Raw genomic sequence first — 21,149 nt, 5'->3', positions numbered from 1 at the left:
ATAAAAGAAAACTAGAGAAAAACTAGGAAACTTAGAAAATGGTTCGTGGAACTTGGGGACTCTTTAAGCTAACCAAGGCTGAACGTCGCCTTGCAAGGCCTCAGTGTTTCCTTCATTTTCTTCGATACCTGGCATAAAACACTAGGGCAACGAGAATGCCAATGAGCAACGAGCTCAATAATATACTACAACCCGAAAATACCCACCCCGATAATAATACTCATAATTAATGAATAATGCATAGTAACAGAATAACAGGTAGCATTTAATAAGCATAACAGGAATGCCATCAGTTGAAAGAATAACAGTAGATAAATAATAAAAAGAAAAACAATGGCAAACAGAAGCAGTATTTCATCATAAGGAAAATGCCCATTTTTCTTTTTAAATTCTCATAGATTTAGTTTATCAGATAAGTTTAAGTAACTCCCCGCGGAGCACTATTTCCACTCAACCGCTAAGCAATGGTCACGGGCAATTCTGACTCCTCCTTGGTCAAATATTCAAATGTTGCTTGCTGTAACTACCAATGATGCCCACGCACCAGGGTTACGTACCCGAGTCGTGACATCACGGTCTGTCCCAAGGGAATGGTCCATGTTGTGAGACCCGCACTACCAACCTTATATCGCCTACACCGATAAGAGCCGAAATACCTTCCCGTGCCATGTTAAGGTTCGCAACTCACTGGCGCAAGCTTCTAAACCAGGCTCATCCCATCACTTTTAAATTTTTAATGTATCATCGGTTCAATTTCGTGTTTCTTTACTTCGTCGAATTCACATTTTTATGCATGTGCGAGTTTTAGTTTGAGAACCACAATGACATAACGTTTATATAGCACAACACAATCATATATGGAAACCAAAATAAATGTGATAGAATGTCTTAGGAATTATCACAAAATTTCTTAAGAATTTACACATTTCTTCCTTCAACACTGTATGGTCAGACAAAAAAAATATGAAACCCATACCAAACGAAGTTCAACCATTATAATATTTAACTGGTGCTATTTCATCGAGTTAGGAAAATATTTCGAGAAGAATATTAGGGCTAAAAACGATTTTAAAATAGAGAAATAAATTTTGGAAGAAAACTGGTTTTTTGGGACAGTGAGTTACATTAACCTCCAGCACAGGTGTTTTGTGTTTGAAAAATAAAAAGGGGCCTCAAACGGTGTCGAAAGGAGGCATGGTTAGAATGGCTTGCTAAATATTTGAGTTTAGGACATATTTCTAGAAGAGTTTGAAGACTGAAAACCAGTGGAAGATAGTCAAATAATTTTTATAAGAAAACTGAAAAGATTCTGTCACATTTTGGAAAAATTGGTGTTTCTCTCTCAATGCTTAGTAAAAAAATTATGAAACTAGTGGCATTTGAAAGGTAACTTAAAGATCTAACTTTTCCGATTTGAATCACTTGAAAATTCATTCCGTGGAATAAACGGTGACCTGTTAAAGTCAACATTGTTGTTGCCTCCAAACAGCAATGAAGTTAAAAATATATTCAGGCCATGAAACATTGTCAAATAATTTTCTTCAATATTCTAGCACCATGAAAACATGTTAAACTAACTCTAGTAGTTTCAGATTTTATGAAAGTGTCCTCATGAGTTTGTTTAGGGTTTATTCAAAACAGATTAAAAATCTGTTTTGCTAGAAGTTCATTAGTTTGCGAAAAACACACTTTGTATTCACCACGAATCAATGCAAGACTAAAAAAAATGTTTCTTACTATTATTCCCATGTGAAAATCTAATTCTTCATATTTACTTTCATTAGTGGTAATAGAAAATAATATTTATGAAGAGTAAACACAAATTCATAAGCATGCAAGATTAATTCAACAATGGAGAATATTTTAATACATAAGGAGCAAAATCAGTAGCTAAACCATTTAATCCATACTTGCAAAAAGGACAGAGATCACATAATCATAAGATTATCTCTCTATCCAAATGTAACATGCATTGAGCATTTGTGTATTATCAATACACACTCTTGCATATTTTTAATGTATAGATTTAGTTAAGAAAAACATCTAAGGGAGGACAGGGGTTGAGTATTTTTACCTCAATGAAGTAAAAAAAAATAAAAAAATCCCCAAGTGTTGAGCCTTTCTTCTCCTCTCTTCTCTCCTTTCCCTTTTGCTTTCTCTTCCTCTCTTCCTCTTTCTTTTGCTCAGTTACGTGTATATAATGGAAGGCTGAACAGTGCCCTTAGTTATAGGAGTTTGAGGACCTATTATTATTATTATTATTTTATTATTTTTATTTTTATTTATTTTTTATTTTTTACTTTATTTCTATTTTAGCTTAGGAACTATTATCTATAAGAAAAGCTTACAGCATGTTTGCATCTATGCTTATAGGCTTTGGAGTGTGGCAATAAGCAAGCTTTGGCATGCATTGGCATGCTTACTCAGCAGAGCCGAATTCCTCTGCTCAAAAATAAATTCTGATTTCATTTTTTTTTTCTTTTTTTTTTCTTTTTTTGTACAAAAAAAATCAATGAATATATATAACCTAGTCACTAGATATTTTGCTCCATACTATTCTCTTACTAACTTAGTTATTATTTGTTTAACTTATTTAGTTTGCACAAATGTATTTAGATACAAAAAAATTTTATCACAGAAAGATAAATAATTTATTTAAAGAAATCTAAGATTGGTATTAACCGTGATGCTATTATAATTCGATAATTTAATAATCACTGTTAATTGACTTAATATTATTATTAATCAAATTAATTACTTGTCTAAAAATTCAGGTTCTTACAATAACTCTATTGATGACTCTATTGATGTTAGCCTTCATGGCTAAGGCTCTCATCTACTAGTATAAATAAAGGCCTGTCCCCTCAAACTTGGTAGAACAATTTTGGAGAGATTTTTTTATGGAAAATAGAGATGGTGTTTTGATAAAGAGTTAGAGATGGTTTTTACACCAAAGAAACTTTTTTCTATCTTTTTTTGCTAGCCCCTTCTTTGGTTCTTGTTAGAGAGAGTGCAATCATTGTCAGTTCGCCAAAGCTAACAAAAGGTGCTTCTGCGTTAGTTGGTCTAAGCTGTCGTATCCTGGGAGACAGAAGTCGACGTTCCTTCAGCACCCACGATGAGGTGGCTAATCTGTTTTAAGGACACAATGGTATGACACAGGTTTCAGTTTGCTTCATTTTACTAGTTTTATTTTATTATGAATTTCTGTAAATTCCAACATCTTTATCCTTTATGGCTAGGGATTTCTTTACTTGTATAAATAGAGGCATTTCCTCTCCAACTTGGAAGAAGAATTTTAAAGAGATTTTTGATAGAAAATGAAGATGGTGTCTTAAGAACAAAAGTTGAAGATGTTTATTTTACACCAAAGAAAATTTTTTCTATCTTATTTTGCTAGCCTCTTTTTTGGTTCTTGTTAGAGAGAGTGTAGCCATTGTCAAGTTCGTTGAAGCTATTCAGAAGATGCTTCTGCATTAGCTGGTTTCGACTGTCGTATCCTAGGAGATAGATGCCGGCATACCTTCAGCACCCACCGGGAGGCGGTGAATCTGCTTTAAAGAAACTGTGGTATCACACAGGCTTTGGTTTGCTTCATTTATCTTTCGTTCTTCAAAGTTTTAAATTTAAATAATTTCTTGTATATTATTTTACATGTCTATTTGAATGTATCTTATAATGTGTTCCATGGTGTAATCTAATTCATTATTGTGTTTTTTTAAGTTCTATAGTTTATTGTATATTTCATTATTTAATAATAAATAATAATAATAATAATAATTGTTTTTTCATTTCTATTTAATTCATTTTATATATTTTTCTTGTAATTTTTATGAACAAATAGCAACAATAATATAAATCTATTTATTTTATTTAAGTACACAATTTCTACAACAATCTTAAAACAAATTTTTATAAATAGTTTTGATAAAACAATTTAGTTTTATATAATTTTATTCTAGTGACTCTTGGAATTAAAATTAATTTAATTTCCTAGAGTTATTGGAATTTGAGTTGTTTGTTTCAAGTAATTTATTCATGCAATTTATTTTATGTTAATTGGTTGTTATTGCATGAGTTATTTGGTTGTTAGTGCTTAAGTTGGTAAGAGTTTATAAAATAAAATAATAAATTTATTTCTTAAAGTTCTTACTACTTTATTTGATTTGTTTGTTATTTAATTTTTTTTTTATAGCTAACTTTCTCTATAGGTTTATCTTAACGCGAAAGGATGATACATATGAACAAAACAAAATCGAAACAAATAAATTTGGACTACTAACTTTTTGAACAGGATTACCTTTGTGTGGAACAAGGAATAATATTGGACTTTCAGTTTTTTCTTATTTATATATTTTGTGAATTGAAAGATTTGCTTTAATATTGAGTTTTATTTGGGATTTATTCCGTGTGTTGTTTTGAAAGATTAATAACAATTTTGATTTAATTTGATTAATTAAATTCTGGAAAAATCAAAGTATTGGAATTCATGTTTTGCGAATTTCAAGAGATTCGTCTAGTCGAAAGGTTTCTAACGGTATCAAATATCTCCAAACAGGTTTGTTTTAGGAGAAAATTTGGTAAAACAATGGTTTTATTTTTAAATTTGCTTATGATTATGTTGTATTATAAGGTGGATGGATCCTAAAAGATAATTAATGCATGGTGGAATAATTTTGCATTATAATCCTATTAATTTATTGTTGTTTCGGTTATGAGAGCTTTCATGTCTTGATGTGTATAGTCAAGTGAATTACTCCAAACATTATTATGTATTGTTGGAGTTTAACTCTATTGTTTATAAGATTATTTGCACATAGTTAGATGGTTGAATGCCAATATTATAACCATAATATTTCTTTATGAATAATTGATTTATAGCCACGGAACTCATGACAACTGTAATGCATCTATAGCCTTTGAATTACACATTGTAAGTTATAACTAAAATTACTTGTGTAATATTCACTTTATTGGTTCATTAACTGTTCTTGTATATAGGTGTATATATGAACAGTGAGCATAGAGATTTAGCGGCAACGAGAATAGAGTTTTGTAACGTATTTTATACAAAGATAAACATTATGAGTGGAGAAATGTGTTCTTGGTTAAACAGACGATTCCCGATGCAACCATGAACTCCGTTTTGCAAAGTTAGACAATTTGTTATTGTAACAATTGCATTTTCATTTTCATTTGTAGTGTTTTTAATTTTTAATTTGTAATAGGTTCACCATAGTGAAAGGAAAGGAAGAATGTGAGAAATTATAAACATTCGGGTTTAGAGAAAGTCTTTGGGATTAATTTTATTATTTCCGAATCGTTTTGGTTTTCTATAATAGAAACCAAATTTTAGCCTTGGCTAAAAAGTATTTCTGATTTGTTCAGAAATGGCAATTAAGATAGATGGTTTCAACCCTTTGTGGTTAGAGGAAGTCTTTGGGTTTCATCTTTTTATTCCCAAAGTAGTAAGAAACTAAGTTTTGAAAAAGTCCTTGGTTATAATTTGATTATTTCCAAAGTGTTTTTTTTTTGGGGGGGGGGGGGGGAACCAAATTTTAGCATTAGCTAAAATATTTCTAATTTTTATTCAAAAATAATGGGCGCAGTTTCGGAAGTACCGGTTAGCTTTTATGAGTAGTGTAATTTTGGTAGCAAATTTTATTTGCTTGGGAATTGGTTTGTTTAAACCTAGTTTATCCATTGAAAACTTAATTCTAAATTTGTTTCTCATTGACTAAGAGTCAACATACTCTTGAAAGTTTTGTCTAAGGTTAACTAGGTCTTAAGTGGGACTGGATGTGACCCCTCTAGTCTCCCTGGAAACTTTTCCGACCATGTTCGATTCTAGGTGTAACAACCCCGACCCAAGATTAACGATCATCCATGATTTAATATGCCTAATAAGTTATTAAGATCAGATTTTGAATTAATTGCATACGTGGTGCATTATTTGTGTTTTATCTGTTCATTGTAGAAGTATCTGTTTGAAATTTTTGTTACATTTTGTGAATCGAAGGCCTTATCGGCATCCAATCACGAAATTGACTTGGTATATGTGTTATGTGGAATTTATAGAATTTTATGGTAGGTTTAATTGAAATTCGATTTGGAACGATTAAATTAGAATAATTAATGTCAATGTGATTAACCAAAGTCAACCTTAATTAAGCCACTTTAATTAAGCCTTTATAAGGCTACTTTGACTCCCTTATTTTACTTTACACCCTTATTCCCTACTCCTTGAGCTCAAAAACGTGTGAGAAAAGGAGGGACCAAGAGTGAGAGAGAGTTGAGATTAACAAGAATTGTTGGAATTAGGAAGAATTAGCTAGGAATCTTAGTGTGCTCATCATCTAAATCTTACTTGAGTGGTTAAGGTATGAATCCAACACTTAGATTATCTAATTATAATGTTTAGAACATGAATTCATGAAGATTATGTTGAGTTAAGCAAGACTTGAGTTAAATAAGATGGTAGAAGGACCATACCATGCATGCATGTCTATTCCTTTACAAATTGAGCATGATTTCCAAGAATTCCCTCATGCATGTCTTGAATTCACCTTGATTTTGGGAAATTATCAAGTTTTATGTTATTTTATGGCATTTGATCATGTTTTGAGAAGCTCAAGATCAAGAAAATTCATGCATGTTATATTCATGAAACATTCATAAAGTTTAAGTTGAATTTTTGAACAATTGGCATGCTTTTGGGCCTTGATTTCGCGAAATGATCTTCAAAGCATGATGTTTTGTGAGTTTCTAAGTGTTTTCCAGAATTTTGGCCCAAGAGGATGAGTTTTGAAGTGTTTAGTTTGAGTTTGAAGCTTAGAGATCAAATCTGGAAATTCCAGAATTTGAATCTACGCTCGAGCGTAGGAGTTTACACTCGAGTGAAGCACTCTGAATGTGTCACGCCCCAAACTCGCCCCTAAAAGTTTGGGCATGAAAAATTCGAAAACGGACTCAAAATTCAATAAATATATATTATGGGGCCTGAACGGAAGCAATTATTAATGCAAAACAACATCCATAGAGCTTAAGCCTACATGCCAGGATCATAAAGCATTCATCATATAGTCCAACGCAAAATGGGCATACACATAGGAGATAGTTATACACATACATATATACAATCCCATCCCCGCAACATGGGGTACAACAAAAGCATCGATAGAGAATGGTGTATACAACTGATGACAGTTGACAAAAAGGCTAACAGCCAATGCTTTGAGTTATGCAAAGAGCTTTATAGAAGTGAATAGGCTTTATCTAACAGCTTGGACACAGCGGGGTTGACAAAGAAAAGCTGCCAAAGCTGAGCTAACGGACCACCGGGTTAATTACCTACAGAGACAGACATAACACGAAGTGAGCATGGCTTAGTGAATAATAGTATGTAAGAGGTTTCAGGTGAACCTTTATGAATTACAGTGTACATAAACGTATAGATTACATATTTGATCTTGTTTTCCCAAAATGGCCTTAGGCCCAACAGTTACAAAACGGCCTCAGGCCCAATCTCATACAAAACGGCCTTAGGCCCAACGTATTTTACGGAACGGCCTCGGGCCCACATATCATACAGAACGACCTCAGGCCCACATCTCAACAGCTGCCACACTTTGGAGCACAAGTAGGACATCGACATGCACACTATTTTCCTTGGCCTCTGGCCATGAATTATAATTGATCAAAATCAGATTAGGGTCGGTGAGACATCGTCATGTCATCACCTCCCTTATTTCCAGAGGTGTCCACATTCAGTGGTGGTTAACTGAACGCCCTCAGGCCCATAGAATATCACTGTTCATTAACACACATAAATATTTTCAATTGTTCCTTATGAGTCAACACAGTGCGAATAACAGAACGTTAATAATAACTATTAACCGTAAATGAAATGTATCACTACAGTACTATTACTCACAGTGTTGTGGCAGAGCGATAGTTCCTTCTGGGATGGAACCTACACGCACATGCAATTCAAACATTAGTACAATTCCCCTTTAATCAATATTTGATTCGTTTAACTTCCATTCAATTTCCGAACATTTTAAAAGCTTCAAATACACATTTTAACTATCCCGGAGGGTCAAACAGGAGAAAAGAAGAATACAGAATTTTTCCACATGGGCCGCACGTGCAGAGGCCCTTCGCCGTACGTACGGGAAGATGGGCTGCACGTGCGCCCTGCACGTGCGCCCCGCACGTGCTTTTATTCCAGTAGCCAAACTTCGAATTCCCCTGTTTCCTGCACGTGCGGCTGTGAACCCCGCACGTGCGGCAGTGCTTTTTGCACGTGCGGCCATGAGCCCCTCACATGCGATCGCAGCCCCTATTTTGGGTAGTCCAAATTTAGGCAAAATTTCAGTAGAACCAACACTTTACCAAGAGCAAAACAAGGAGAATTAATTCAATAGATTACATAACATCTTCATAACATGAATCGCAACTTATCAGATTACAATAAACACGATTACAAGCTTAATTAGATCATAATCCTTTCCGAATTCCCCTACACAAACCAAGCCCTTTTATGATTATGGTTATATTTGATACATGAGCAATATACATGTATGAGCATGTGAGTTCAACATGAAAATCAAAGAATAAAATGTAATTCCTTCATATAATTCAAATTAATTCCCAAAACAACCAAATGATAAGAACAACCCACCAATTAAGCATTTATCATACACATGTCTTCAATTACAAACCCTAGCTCTCACAAAGGAAAGGGAATTCTTACTTAAGTCCAAGAAAGAGGTCATTTAAGGTGGATTATGCATATCTTGAGCCTTAATCTTTACAATCCTTCTCAATTTCCCAACTTTCTTCCTTGTTGATCTTCTTCCCTCTTAGTTCTTTCTCTCAACTTCTCTACACTCTCTCATGAGATATTTTTGACTTATAAGATAGACTTACTAAGTTAAAGTTTAAAGGAGATAAATAAGAGTTGACTTAAGAAAAAACAAAAATTAATCAGTTCAATCATTTCGAATCAAATTTTTACAAAAATGCATATTATAAGCTAAAAATCATACTGAACACATGTGTAAAGTCAATTTCAGATTATTAAGTGTCTAAGGCTTTCAATTATCGATCCAACATCGCAATTGTAACAGATTTTTCTTATAATAGACAGATATAAATCCATAACCATGTAATTCACACAATTGAACTTAATTTCTCATGAAATTTCACATTAAGCAGATAAATGCACATACTAATAGGCCAAAAGCATACCAGAAAACATATAGGAGAGTCGGGTTATTACACTCTCCCCCCCTTAAATAAGTTTGGTCCGTCAAACTTGTTTTACCTTATAATAGGAACAATTCCGGGTATTGATGTTGTATTTCCTCTTCTTTTCCCCAAGTAGCCTCTATTCCATAATGTTCTTGCCATTCAACTTTTACCATTGTTATCATTCGGTTTTGTAGTTGTCTCACTTGCCGGTCCAGAATTCGGATTGGTTTTTCCTCATAAGTTAGCTTATCATCCAACACAATTTGGTGGTAATCTATGACATGAGACGGATCTGGAAGGTAACCTCGAAGCATCGATACATGAAATACGTTATGTACTTGGCTAATACTTGGTGGAAGGGCAACCCGGTAAGCTACTGAACCCACTTTCTCTAGGATTTGGAACGAACCAACATATCAGGGTGTTAATTTACCCTTTTTACCGAATCTAGGATGTCCCTTCATTTGAGTGACTTTCACAAAAACATGATTACCCGCATCAAATTCCAAATTCCTTTGTCAGTTATCCGCTAAACTCTTTTGTCTACTTTGTGCGATTCTCAATCTTTCCCGAATAGTTTTAATCTTTTTAGTCGTCAACTATACAATTTCAGGCCCTAACAAAAATCTATCTCCGACTTCGGCCCAGCACACGGGGGAGCGACATGGTCTTCTGTATAAGGCTTCATAAGGTGCTATTCCAATGCTCGAATGATAACTATTATTGTATGCAAACTCCACCAATGGTAGATGAGTTCCCCAACTTCCCTGAAAATCCAACACGCACATGGGTAACATATCTACTAAGGTTTGTATTGTTCTCTCTGACTGTCCATCTGTCTGAGGGTGAAAAGTCGTGCTAAACTTTAACTGTGTACCCATTGCCTTCTGCAAACTTTGCCAAAATCTGGACACAAATTTCGGATCCTTATCTAACACAATGGAAACTGCAACACCATGGAGCCTCACAATTTCATTCATATAAATTTCAGCAAGTTTATCCACATTATTCTGAGTTTTCACAGGTAAGAAGTGGGCAGATTTAGTTAACCGGTCTACAATGACCCATATGGCATTCATACCCTGAGGAGTCTATGGCAAGCCTACAATAAAATCCATAATCAGATGTTCCCACTTCCACTCCGGGATTGGAAGGGGTTGCAGCAACCCTGCTGGTCTCTGATGCTCTACTTTTACTTGCTGGCATTGTAGACATTTTGAGACGAATTCTGCAATTTCCTTTTTCATATTCGGCCACCAGAAATTTTGCTTCAAATCCGTATACATCTTGGTACTTCCGAGATGCATGGAAAATCTCGAGGCATGCGCTTATTCCATTAAGTTCTTTTTAATTTTTGACACTTTGGGAACACATAGTCTGCCTTGAAATTTGAGCACTGAATTTGTAAAATCGAATCCGGGTTTTGGTTTTATATCTAACTCATCACAAATTTTCTTTAGAGATTCATCTTCCATCTGTCGTTGTTTGATTTCTTCAATGAGTGTCAGTTGGGCTGTCACTGCTACTACCATGGCCTCCCGTTCACGCATCACAAGTTCTATATTCATTCTTTCCAATTCAAATGATAATTTCTTTCGCCCCGTGAGCAAATTTGCCAAGTCCCCCACACCTTTTTGACTAAGTGCGTCTGCAACTGTGTTGGCTTTACCGGGGTGGTAATGAATCTGCAAATCATAGTCCTTGATAAGTTCCAACCATCGTCGCTGTCGCATGTTCAACTTCTTCTAGGTAAAAAGGTACTTGAGGCTCTTATGGTCGATGTAGACTTCACAAGCAGTGCCATACAGGTAGTGCCGTCATATCTTCAAAGCAAAAACTATTGCTGCTAGCTCAAGGTTGTGTGTGGGATAGTTCTTCTCATGGGGTTTAAGTTGTCGGGAAGCATAGGTGATAACTCTCCCATTTTGCATAAGTACACAACCAAGTCCTTTATAAGAAGCGTCATTGTAGATTACAAATCCTTCAGTGCCAGATGGTAAAGCAAGAACAGGTGTTGTAGTTAACTTTACTTTAATTCCTGAAAAGCAGATTCCCGTGATTTCGACCATTCAAACGTAACACCCTTCTGAGTCAACTGGGTAAGTGGCACGATAATTTTGGAGAAATCTTTTACAAACCTCCGGTAGTACCCGGCTAATCCCAAGAAACTACGCACCTCTGTCACATTAGTAGGAGTTGGCCAGTTCACGATTGCTTCAATCTTGTGTGGGTCCACAGAAACACTTTCCTTTGTTATCACATGCCCCAAGAATCCCACCTCATGTAGCCAAAACTCACATTTCTTCAACTTTGCATACAATTTCTTGTCTTGGAGTGTCTGAAGAATTAACCGGAGATGACCTTTATGAGTTTCTATACCTTTTGAATAAATGAAGATATCGTCGATAAACATCACTACAAACTCATCCAAATAAGGCTTGAAGACACAGTTCATTAAATCCATGAATGCTGCCGATGCATTGGTAACTCCAAAGGGCATAACCAGAAATTCATAAGGACCGTATCGGGTTCGAAAGGCCATCTTCTCAACATCATCAGCTTTGACCTTTAGTTGGTGATATCCAGACTGTAAATCAATTTTTGAAAAGACCTGTGCCCCTTGTAACTGATCAAATAAATCATCAATGCGAGGTAGCGAGTATTTATTCTTGATTGTTACCTTATTAAGTTCTCTGTAGTCCACACATAATCGAAGCGTTCTGTAGACACCCCATTTTTGACCGACCTTAAGACTCAGACGTCATCGACTAAGCGCTCAATGATAGTGCATGTTTGTGCTCGTTTCGAGTTTTCAGAGTTTTCGGCTTAGTGCCTTGCCTCCGGGCCTCTGAACTCTTTGTGTTTTGGCTCGGTTTGTGGACTAAGCCTTGTTGACCTTCTCTGGAGAGAGAGAGAGGTTTGTAGACCACTTTTCCCTCTTGTAGGCTAGTTTTCGATTTCTGGTTTCTGGAGCCTTCGGCCGCACGCCTTGTCTCAAGACTTCTTACCGTTCTCCTTTTGGCCTGGTTTTCGAACCATGCCTTATTGCCTTGGTCTAGAGGGACACAGAGGTCTTGGAGACCACTTTTCCCTCGTAGACCACTTTTGGTGCCCGTAGACTAGTTTTCGAGACTTCTGACTGCGCGCCTCAACCCCCAGACTCTTGTCTTGCATCCTTTTTGGTTTGTTTTTGGCACAAACCTTGTTTTTCCTTGCTTGGAGGGTGGAATGAGGGTTGGAGACTAATTTCTTTCCCTGAAAACCACTTTTCTTCCCTCCTAGCTAGTTTTATGGTCGGTCAACTGGTATTGGTGGCCTTTGGACCACCAAAAGTGGTCGATAGCCATGCCACCACTTTGCTTTCTTGGTGCAGACCACCTCTCCCCCCCTGCCGACCACTTGGTCTTCTTGCAGACACTTTAAGTGGTTGGCCGACCACTTCAACTGGTCGGCAGCTTTCCTTCACTTTCTACAGGTGTTGTGGATGCCAGCTGTGCCAGCTGGAGTGCATAGATTGCATCCTCCATATACATGTATGGATGGATTGGTTCAAGCTCTTACCTTGTTCAAGAAGCATGATTCTTGTTTTTCTATAAAAGGAAACCTCCTCCCTCTTGTCTCAGGTTCAGAAAAACTTTCTTGAAGCTATAGATATGTCATCTATCTCTATATTGCTCATTCTCTTCATTTTTGTGCTCAAAAGTGCCTATTCTTCACACTTTTGCACACAAACACATAGTGAAACACCATACTCTTGGAGCTGAGGCACCTTGAAGCTGGTTTTGGAGTTTTTGGACTATTTTTTATCCAAAAAGGTTGCTGGAGTTGCTTCCTTGAAGTTGTTCTACAAGGGTAAGTTTCTAACCCCTTAAACCTTAGTTTTTGTTTAAGCTTTTGGCCCTACTTGCATGCTGATTTAGGCCTAACTTTTAACTACAAAAAGTTCTAATTTTAAGTGTTCTAAATGTTTGTTTAAGGCCTTGTTGGTGTTGGGGGTGGTCTACCCCCTCTTGTGCCTTGTTTGGCCTTGTTTTTGTGCTATCCTTTTAAGCTATTGGGACCACCTCTTTTGGGCCTCTCACCACTGAAACTCAGAGGAATTTTAGTGGTGGAAAGTGTGTTTTGATGTCCCAAATAGGAGGGGGTCATCCCCTCTCCTTGTATCTTGGATGCTTGCCTTATTGGCCTCATGTTTGAGCTTGTCTTTCTAGCATGTTTTGCCCATATCTCAGCATGTTTTTGGTGTTGTTTTACCATGCCTTAGCTCTGTTTTGGTTTGGTTTGATAGCCCCTTGCATGCATTCTACACTTGTAGTACATTTTCATTCACTAGCCTAACATGCATCATTCTTTTGACCATCATTCTAGCATGCTTTTGGCTCAACTCCAGCAAACTTTTGTTCATGATTTACCATGCTTAAGCTCTGATTTATATTGTTTTAGTCATACATGCCTTGCTTTGTATAGCCATAGTGCATTATAGCTCACTAGCTTTGAGTTTCCAAGCCACTAGCATGCATTACTTGGTCTATTCACATGATTTGGCATCATTTGATATGTGATTTCAATACATGTAGTGTGGCCATAAACTCACATCTTTCACTCTTTCAATGCTTTGGAGGGTTGGTACTTTGTGCCTTAAGTATGAGCCATTGTGCATGCCATCTTGCCTAGCCTTTTGGGCCACCATTTCAGTGTGTATTTGGTCCTATTTTGCCATGATACAACTTTGATTTTTGTTGGTTAAGCCATCTCATGCTTGGTTTTGGTAGGTGTAGTGTGATTCTCCTTGTTGGCCTTGCATGCTTATTGTTTTGGCTCTTCATGCTAGCTTGTTTTGGCTACACTCCGTGCATGTTTTAGCCTTGATTTGACATGCTCTAGGACTGTTTTGGGTTGCATTGGTCATATGCTTCATGTATTGCATAGCTATAGTCCAAGTGCCTATGCTAGTTTCAAGCTTGAGAATTCTAGCATACTTCATTTGTGACAAGTACATGATTTGGCATCATATCACATGTTATTTAAGAGCATATAACATTGCCATATTTCCATTTCTTTCACCCTTTGAGAGCCTCTAAGGGTCATGCATTGTTGCCTTGTTTGTGGCCTAACTTGTATGCATGCATGCCTAGACCTTTGAGCTCCCATCTCAGCATGTTTTAGTCTTTGTTTTGACCTATTTGAGCTCTGTCCATGGTTAGTTCAATCATTGGTGCCATGTGTTGTATGCCTCTTATGTAATTTCTTGTAATAGCCTTGTGCCTTAGGGCCTCTTGCATGCTATCTTTGAGCTATTTGGATGATTTAGCATCATTTAAAACTTGATTTCAGAGCATATAGTGTTATCACACTTCCATGTTTATCACTTCTTGGTCATGTTTGAAAGTTGTGCTTGTATGCTTAGTTGATGGGCCATTGCATGTGCATGCATCATCTTGCCTTTCATACCATATTTTCATGGCATTTCGACTACTATTTTGGGCATGATTGAGGTCTGTCCATATTCGGTTTAAGTCTATATAGCATGTTGTTTTCATGTTGTTGCATTGGATTGTGTTTGCATGTTGTTTGCATGTTATTACATTGCATTATTGTTTGCATGCTTATGTTGCATTGCTAGGTTGATTATGTTGCATTAGCATTATACGCATGCCATTAGCATAGATAAGTTGATCATGTTGCATTGCATTGTGTTTGCATGCTCGTGCTGCATTAGCATTGTTCGCATGCCATTAGCATTGATAGGTTGATCATGCATGCATTAAATTGTGTTTGGATAGGGTGTTAGTCCAAACACGAGAAACGAGGGACGTTTCACACTTGAAGTGATGAAACGTGCCTCATTTCTCGGTCGTCGACCCTCTTGATCATGCATGATAAAGGTTGAGGCTTTATGTGTTATTTGCGCATTCATTCACATTGATTCATGCAATCTTGGCTTCTCGTCTACCGTGCATTGCGATACATGGTTGGTGGCCCGAGAGTCGAAAACTACACTCCCTTGAGCTTAAGAAATGACAGGAAGAGTGGTTGTGCACACATATCTTGCAAATACACTGCCGTGCCCCTTCTTGTTCTCTGTTGCAGCAAACTGGAGAAGTGCAGAATTTTCTGGTCGACAGACCAGTAGAAGTGGCTGGCCGACCACTTTTTCTGGTCTGCAGCAAAGGCAAGTGGTCGGCAGGTGGTTAGCAACACCAATAAGTGGTCAGCAATGCTCCTGGAGGTCTTCATGATGAAGTAGAAGCTATCTGGAGCTTTGTGCAGTGTCCTGAGAACAATTGCAAACAAAGGCGGCATAGCGATGGATTTTCGAACAAGGCGACCGAGCATGCATGCACTTCTCGCCCTGAGAGCCTCTTCTTTTATGGCTTTACTTAGCTTCTTTACTTAGCTAGCTAATGCTTTGGTTCTGCACTTAAGTAGTTAATGCGCTTAGCTACTCATTTGTATTTAATTAGCTACTGTAGTTAGCTAATTAGCTTGTTTTGTAATAATTAGTTAACTTGTTAGTTAATTAGCTTTGTTTTGTAATAGTTAGTTTAATTAGCTTTGATTAGCTAGTTCACTTATTATTCGGACCCTCCGTCAAGAGGGCACAACTATTGTAATAAGTGTGCGTGTGTGTGATGCATGTCTTCTAACCCCCATTTCTTTCTCCCTTTTACTTATTAGCTTTTGATGGTTAGTTTTAGGACATATTTCAAATAGCATCCTTATGCTAGCATGCGTGCATCATTCATCTGTTTTGCATGCATCGGGCTCGGCGCATCATACTAACTGCATTGTATTTCAATACCAATTTGAATACATGCTATCTTGTTGCATTCACATGACATCTTAGAATAGCCAAGCCTATCTAAGTTGCATTTTGCATGTGTTGCATTAGGCATTCTTAACTTAGCTAGGATCATGCATTGATTACTAACTAGCTTTTGTTTTGGCTTGGAGTACACTGTAAGTGTTTACGCTTTAGCATATTGAATGAGTGTGATTGCATATTGCCATGATAGCATGCTTGCCATGAGGCTAACTGCTTAATTGTTTAAACTGTATGAATGCCTATGGATGAAGGTTCGATTGCCTGAATTGGAACAACTCGATGATTGTGAGTTTTAAGCCCACTTGAAGTGGCAAAATCATGTGTTTTTCTAAGCCCACTTGAGGGTGGCAAATCCACGTCTTAGCCTACTTACGAGTAACATCTTCAAACCATTTTCAAACAAACAAACATGAGATGTTTTGTTCCAATTTAGGCGATTTAGTCTATACTTGTATGCTGTGTGCATCACATAGTAAATTAGGCTAATAAACCGGAATAAGAGCACATGTGTTTTCAAAAATAACATATCATATTAGTAAAGGCCGATCCTTTGATCGGGCGAGCGGGGGTGCTCATTGCATGACCTTCCCCTCTCATACCCAAGTTCTCGAGCCGAGGCAACTTTGGTGATGACGGACACGTGGCCTTAGGCACGAGTCAGGGTTTCCTAAATTTTCCCAAAACAAAATATTTAGGTGGCGACTCTGAAATCTGGCAAAGCAGTCCATGCTTGGCGCTTTTTGATTAAAATCAGTTTTCCAAAACAATTTGTCGGATTTGGACTCTTTGGTGATTTATCAGTCTTACATTGCACTTTGTGAGATTAGATTTAGAACCGTGACATGAGTCCGAACTGTAGTAGCTAAGAACAATGATTCGCGCCCTCGCGCGTGGAGCGGAGTTCCTGGCAGTCTACACGTTCCATCTTTCTTCATCACAAACAGAACTGGTGCACCCCAAAGGGAAACGCTCGGGCGAATGAACCATTTATCAAGTAAATCTTGTAACTGAATCTTTAGTTCTTTCATCTCGACCGGTGACATCCTGTACGGAGTTTTAGAAATGGGTTGATGTCACGACCCAAACCCACCTCCAAGGGTTTAGCATCGTAACCGGCCAGTAATTCGCGATTACCAAAGGCCTGCTTAACAGTGAAGACAATAATTCAATATAAAGGGGGCTGGCAGAAGCCAATCAATAATAAAAAATGTCTAATAAGCTATGAGAATCTGAATGGGAAAAGACTTTTATGGACTAATCCACATTCATAACCACACACATATATATATACATATCAGATACACATAACATGTAGGTTAGGGATCCAATCCCTACACCATAACTGTACAACCAAGTCTTAAACATTCGATACACAACAGAGACAAAAGGGTGAATCTGAAACACCCCAAAAACAACCTTAGCTCGAGCAGGCTCGGAACCTCAAAGTGAGGCACAACGATTGGCTGGACAAAACATGAGCTTAACTCGACGCTTCTAGCGTCGATCCGGTGCCTAGCCACCTACATACATATATAAACTGTGAGCTAAAGCTCAGTGAATAACAAATGCGTAAAGGGGTTAAGAATGAATGTCCTTTCGGTAATTAAAATAGTCAATTGCATCTGTAGATCAATTATTCAATCGGTGACTAATAGTTCATGTCATAACAGTCATTTAGAAACCATAGCAGTCATATGTGGTACATCCAATAGCAGAACAGTACAGTAGGTCTTAATAGACCAAACAGTCAGTTGATGGCCATCGAAACAGTATACAGTATTGGTTCCAAACATTGGAACTAGCAGAGATCTCTGTAACAGTAGCAGTAATAGTAACAGTAACAGTAAGTTGCTATGGATGCTACGAGTACAGTTCATAAAACAGGACAAACATTTATTCAGTAAACAATGTCACTTCAGAAAGTAGTACAGTCGATCGTTTAGAAAAAAATTATAATTGAACATATCTTTACAACATTATTACTCACAGATTACTGGGCTATAGGCAGGCTAATCAGCGTCCTCGGGTGCCAACCTTACACAGTTGTAGAACGAACACACACTAAATTACACTCTCGAGATTAAACACTTAGCCCCTAACTTAACTTGGTGTGGTTCTATAACATTATCCTCATTAAGATGCCTTAAACATGGCCTGGGAATGCCTAGGATGGAATGAGGATGCAAAAATGTACTTGAAAACTTTTTCCAAAACTTGCAGAAAACAAGGGTCTAGCTCGAGCGTGGCTTTCTAAGCTCGAGCGAGCTTACCGAATGAGAGAGGTCGCTCGAGTGTAGACTCCCTTGCTCGAGCGATCTGAAAAAGTGTGAAAAGTACTGGTTGTTGAAATTCTCCGCTCGATGCTCGCTCGAGCGTACGTCTGCACACGCAAAAACCTGAGAGCTTGCAATTTACACCCGAGCCAGCATTCCGTCGCTCGAGCGAAACTCTGAAAACAAAGGTGGTCGCTCGACCGTGGAATCCTTCGCTCAAGCGTGGAAACCAAAATCTAGGTTTTCCAGATTTGCTCCCAAAGCTCCAACCAAGAATCAAACATGCCAAAACTCATCCTTTTGGGCCAATTTTCTGGAAAATACTTAGAAACTCATAATACCACATGTTTTGAAGATCATTTTATAAAATCAAAGCCCAAAAGTATGTCAATTGAACACAAATTCAACCCAAAATTCAAGAACATGATGTATTTATTTGAATTTATAGCTTCCAATGCATGATCCCAAGAGACATTCTTTTCAAAAACATGGTGAATTCTTAGATTACAACTATAATATGAACATGCATGGAAGAACTTTATGCAAAATAACTTCAAACTCCATGATATAGACATGCATACATGAATAGATGTTTCCTAAGCTTAAATCTCATATCCCACAATTCAATTCACTTGAAATCATAGGTGATTCAACTTAAATTCAAGACTAGGGACTTGGTTTCCTTACCTTAGATGTTCAATTGGGCTTAGGACACTAAAATCTTGAGCTAGATGAACTAATCTCCAAAACTCCTTCAATTTCCTCTCAAATTCAAGCAAAAACTCTTGTTGAATCAATTTTCCCCTACTCTCCCTCTCTCTCATGGCTTGGGCAATGAGGAGGCCAAAGATGATGTATCAAACATGTATGAAGTGTGCAAAGAGTTGGTCTTGAATTAATCCACTCAATGGCAAAAATGTAAATAACCTATATTCGATTAATTTAGCAATATTTATTACAATTTAATCATTCCAAATCGAATTTTAATTAAACCTACCATAAAATCATATAAATCCCAATTAGCATATAACACAAATCAATTTCTGAATCGGTCGCCGATAAGGTTTTCAATTTGCAATTCGAAATTAAAACATGAATAGATCATTCTGTAATAAACAGATAGAAATACAATTAAAGCAACACACTCATGTAATCAATTTAGGATTTCATCTTAATCAATTACTTACCATGCCTAATCATAAATTAACGCTAATCAGAGGTGAGGGTTGTCACAGTTGAGTTCCCGGCATCACTTCACTTGTAAACTCAATTTCACGATCTGCTAACTCTTTTGGTAACTCTTCCGGAAAGACATCCAGAAAGTCACAGACAACTGGAATCATTTCCATACCTCCATTTGCTGATTGCCCCTTCAGGACACTGCACAAATACCCCTGACACCCTTTCTGTAACAGTTTACATGCTTTCACTGCGGAAATTAGATAAGGTGGAGAAATCACTCCATACCCCGTGAAAGTACATTCTGACTGCCCCGGAGGGTAAAAGCGGATTTGTTTGGCCGTACAATCAATAGTCACCTGATATTCACTTAACCAATCCATTCCCAGAATAATATTGAAGTGTGTCATGTCAAGAGGTAGCAGGTTGGCATATACTCGAACATTCCCAGTTAAAAGTTCACAAGCTAAGTAAACAGAAGTACAAACCATCGAATCCTCCAAAGGTGAGGACACACATAACACATAAGGTAATCGTTCCACAGATCTATTTAAATTTTGGGCAAATATTTTTGACACAAAAGAGTGGGTGGAACCAGAATCAAACAACACATGAGCAGAATGACCGTAAACAATAAATGTACCTGACACCACAGCTGCAGCATTTTGCACATCGCCCGGAACCAACGCGAACGCCTTTCCTTGCTTAGCGGTGTCCTTATTGTTGGTAGACTTTGTAGCTGGCTTGGTGTTGGGAGTTAGTGTAGACCCTGCCGAACTTGTAGTAGTTCTATTTCCATTTTGCTGACTCCTTTGAGGACAGTCCTTTACCAGATGACCTGCTTTACCACACCTAAAACATGCCCCAGTCACTCGATAGCAAATCCCACAATGCTTCTTCCCACAATCTAGACAAACAAGAGCTGAATCTCGAGCAAGGGTGGAAGCACTATAAGTTCCTGAATTTTGTTTCTTATTCGGTAGAGTGGCTGACCCCTTTGATAATTGAGTATTTTCCCTCTTTCCTCTCCAATCGGAAATCCGATTCTGTGCAGCAATATTTCCCTCTGCCATAACAGCTCTCTCTAACACGTCAACATAGGTAGGTAGCTTTAGCACATTAATTCGATCCGGGATAACATTCCGTAATCCCTCCTTGAACTTCCTCGCCTTCTTATAATCAGTATCTACCATGTGAGGTGCAAACTGGGCTAGTTTCACAAATTGGGCTTCATACTCCGCAACCGTCTTGTTCCCTTGTCTAAGAGTCTCAAACTCAGTCACCTTTTTATCTCGCATACACTGCAGAAAATACTTGTCATAGAAGAGTTCCGAAAATTGAGTCCAGGTCAACCCTTGATGTTCAGTTCTTGTAAGCATCGACTACCTACGAGCTTCATCTTCCAGGGTAAAAGCAGCCAATTGTACCTTCTAAACTTTAGTACATGGAAACACCTCAAATAGCTTCTCCACACCCAATACCCATGCTTCAGCTTTCATCGGATCAATTCCCCCTTTAAATGTTGGTGGCTTCATCTTCTTGAATTCCTTTGTAAGAGTGATAGTTCGGTCCTCAGCGTGATAATCTTGCACTACAGGTGGAGGTACCGATGGCGG

At 37.5% G+C, this 21,149-nt stretch overlaps 1 protein-coding gene and 1 pseudogene across 1 annotated transcript; both read right to left on the bottom strand.

The window, feature by feature from the left end:
* Positions 1-11,281: 11,281 nt before the first annotated feature.
* LOC145824277 (putative mitochondrial protein AtMg00860 pseudogene) lies at positions 11,282-11,719 on the bottom strand (annotated as a pseudogene).
* A 7,864-nt stretch (positions 11,720-19,583) lies between these two features.
* Positions 19,584-20,912, bottom strand: LOC145824276 (uncharacterized). The gene has a single exon (XM_082923900.1). The coding sequence runs from the start codon at positions 20,910-20,912 to the stop codon at positions 19,584-19,586; it is 1,329 nt and encodes a 442-aa protein (XP_082780026.1).
* Positions 20,913-21,149: the final 237 nt, after the last annotated feature.

This window comes from Camellia sinensis, chromosome 4 (genome assembly GCF_055761805.1).
Source record: "Camellia sinensis isolate YWXY chromosome 4, ASM5576180v1, whole genome shotgun sequence".
In the NCBI taxonomy this organism is placed as follows: Eukaryota; Viridiplantae; Streptophyta; class Magnoliopsida; order Ericales; family Theaceae; genus Camellia; species Camellia sinensis.
The sequence above is the reverse complement of the archived record's forward strand: the minus strand, read 5'-3'. Positions and strand labels throughout refer to the sequence as shown.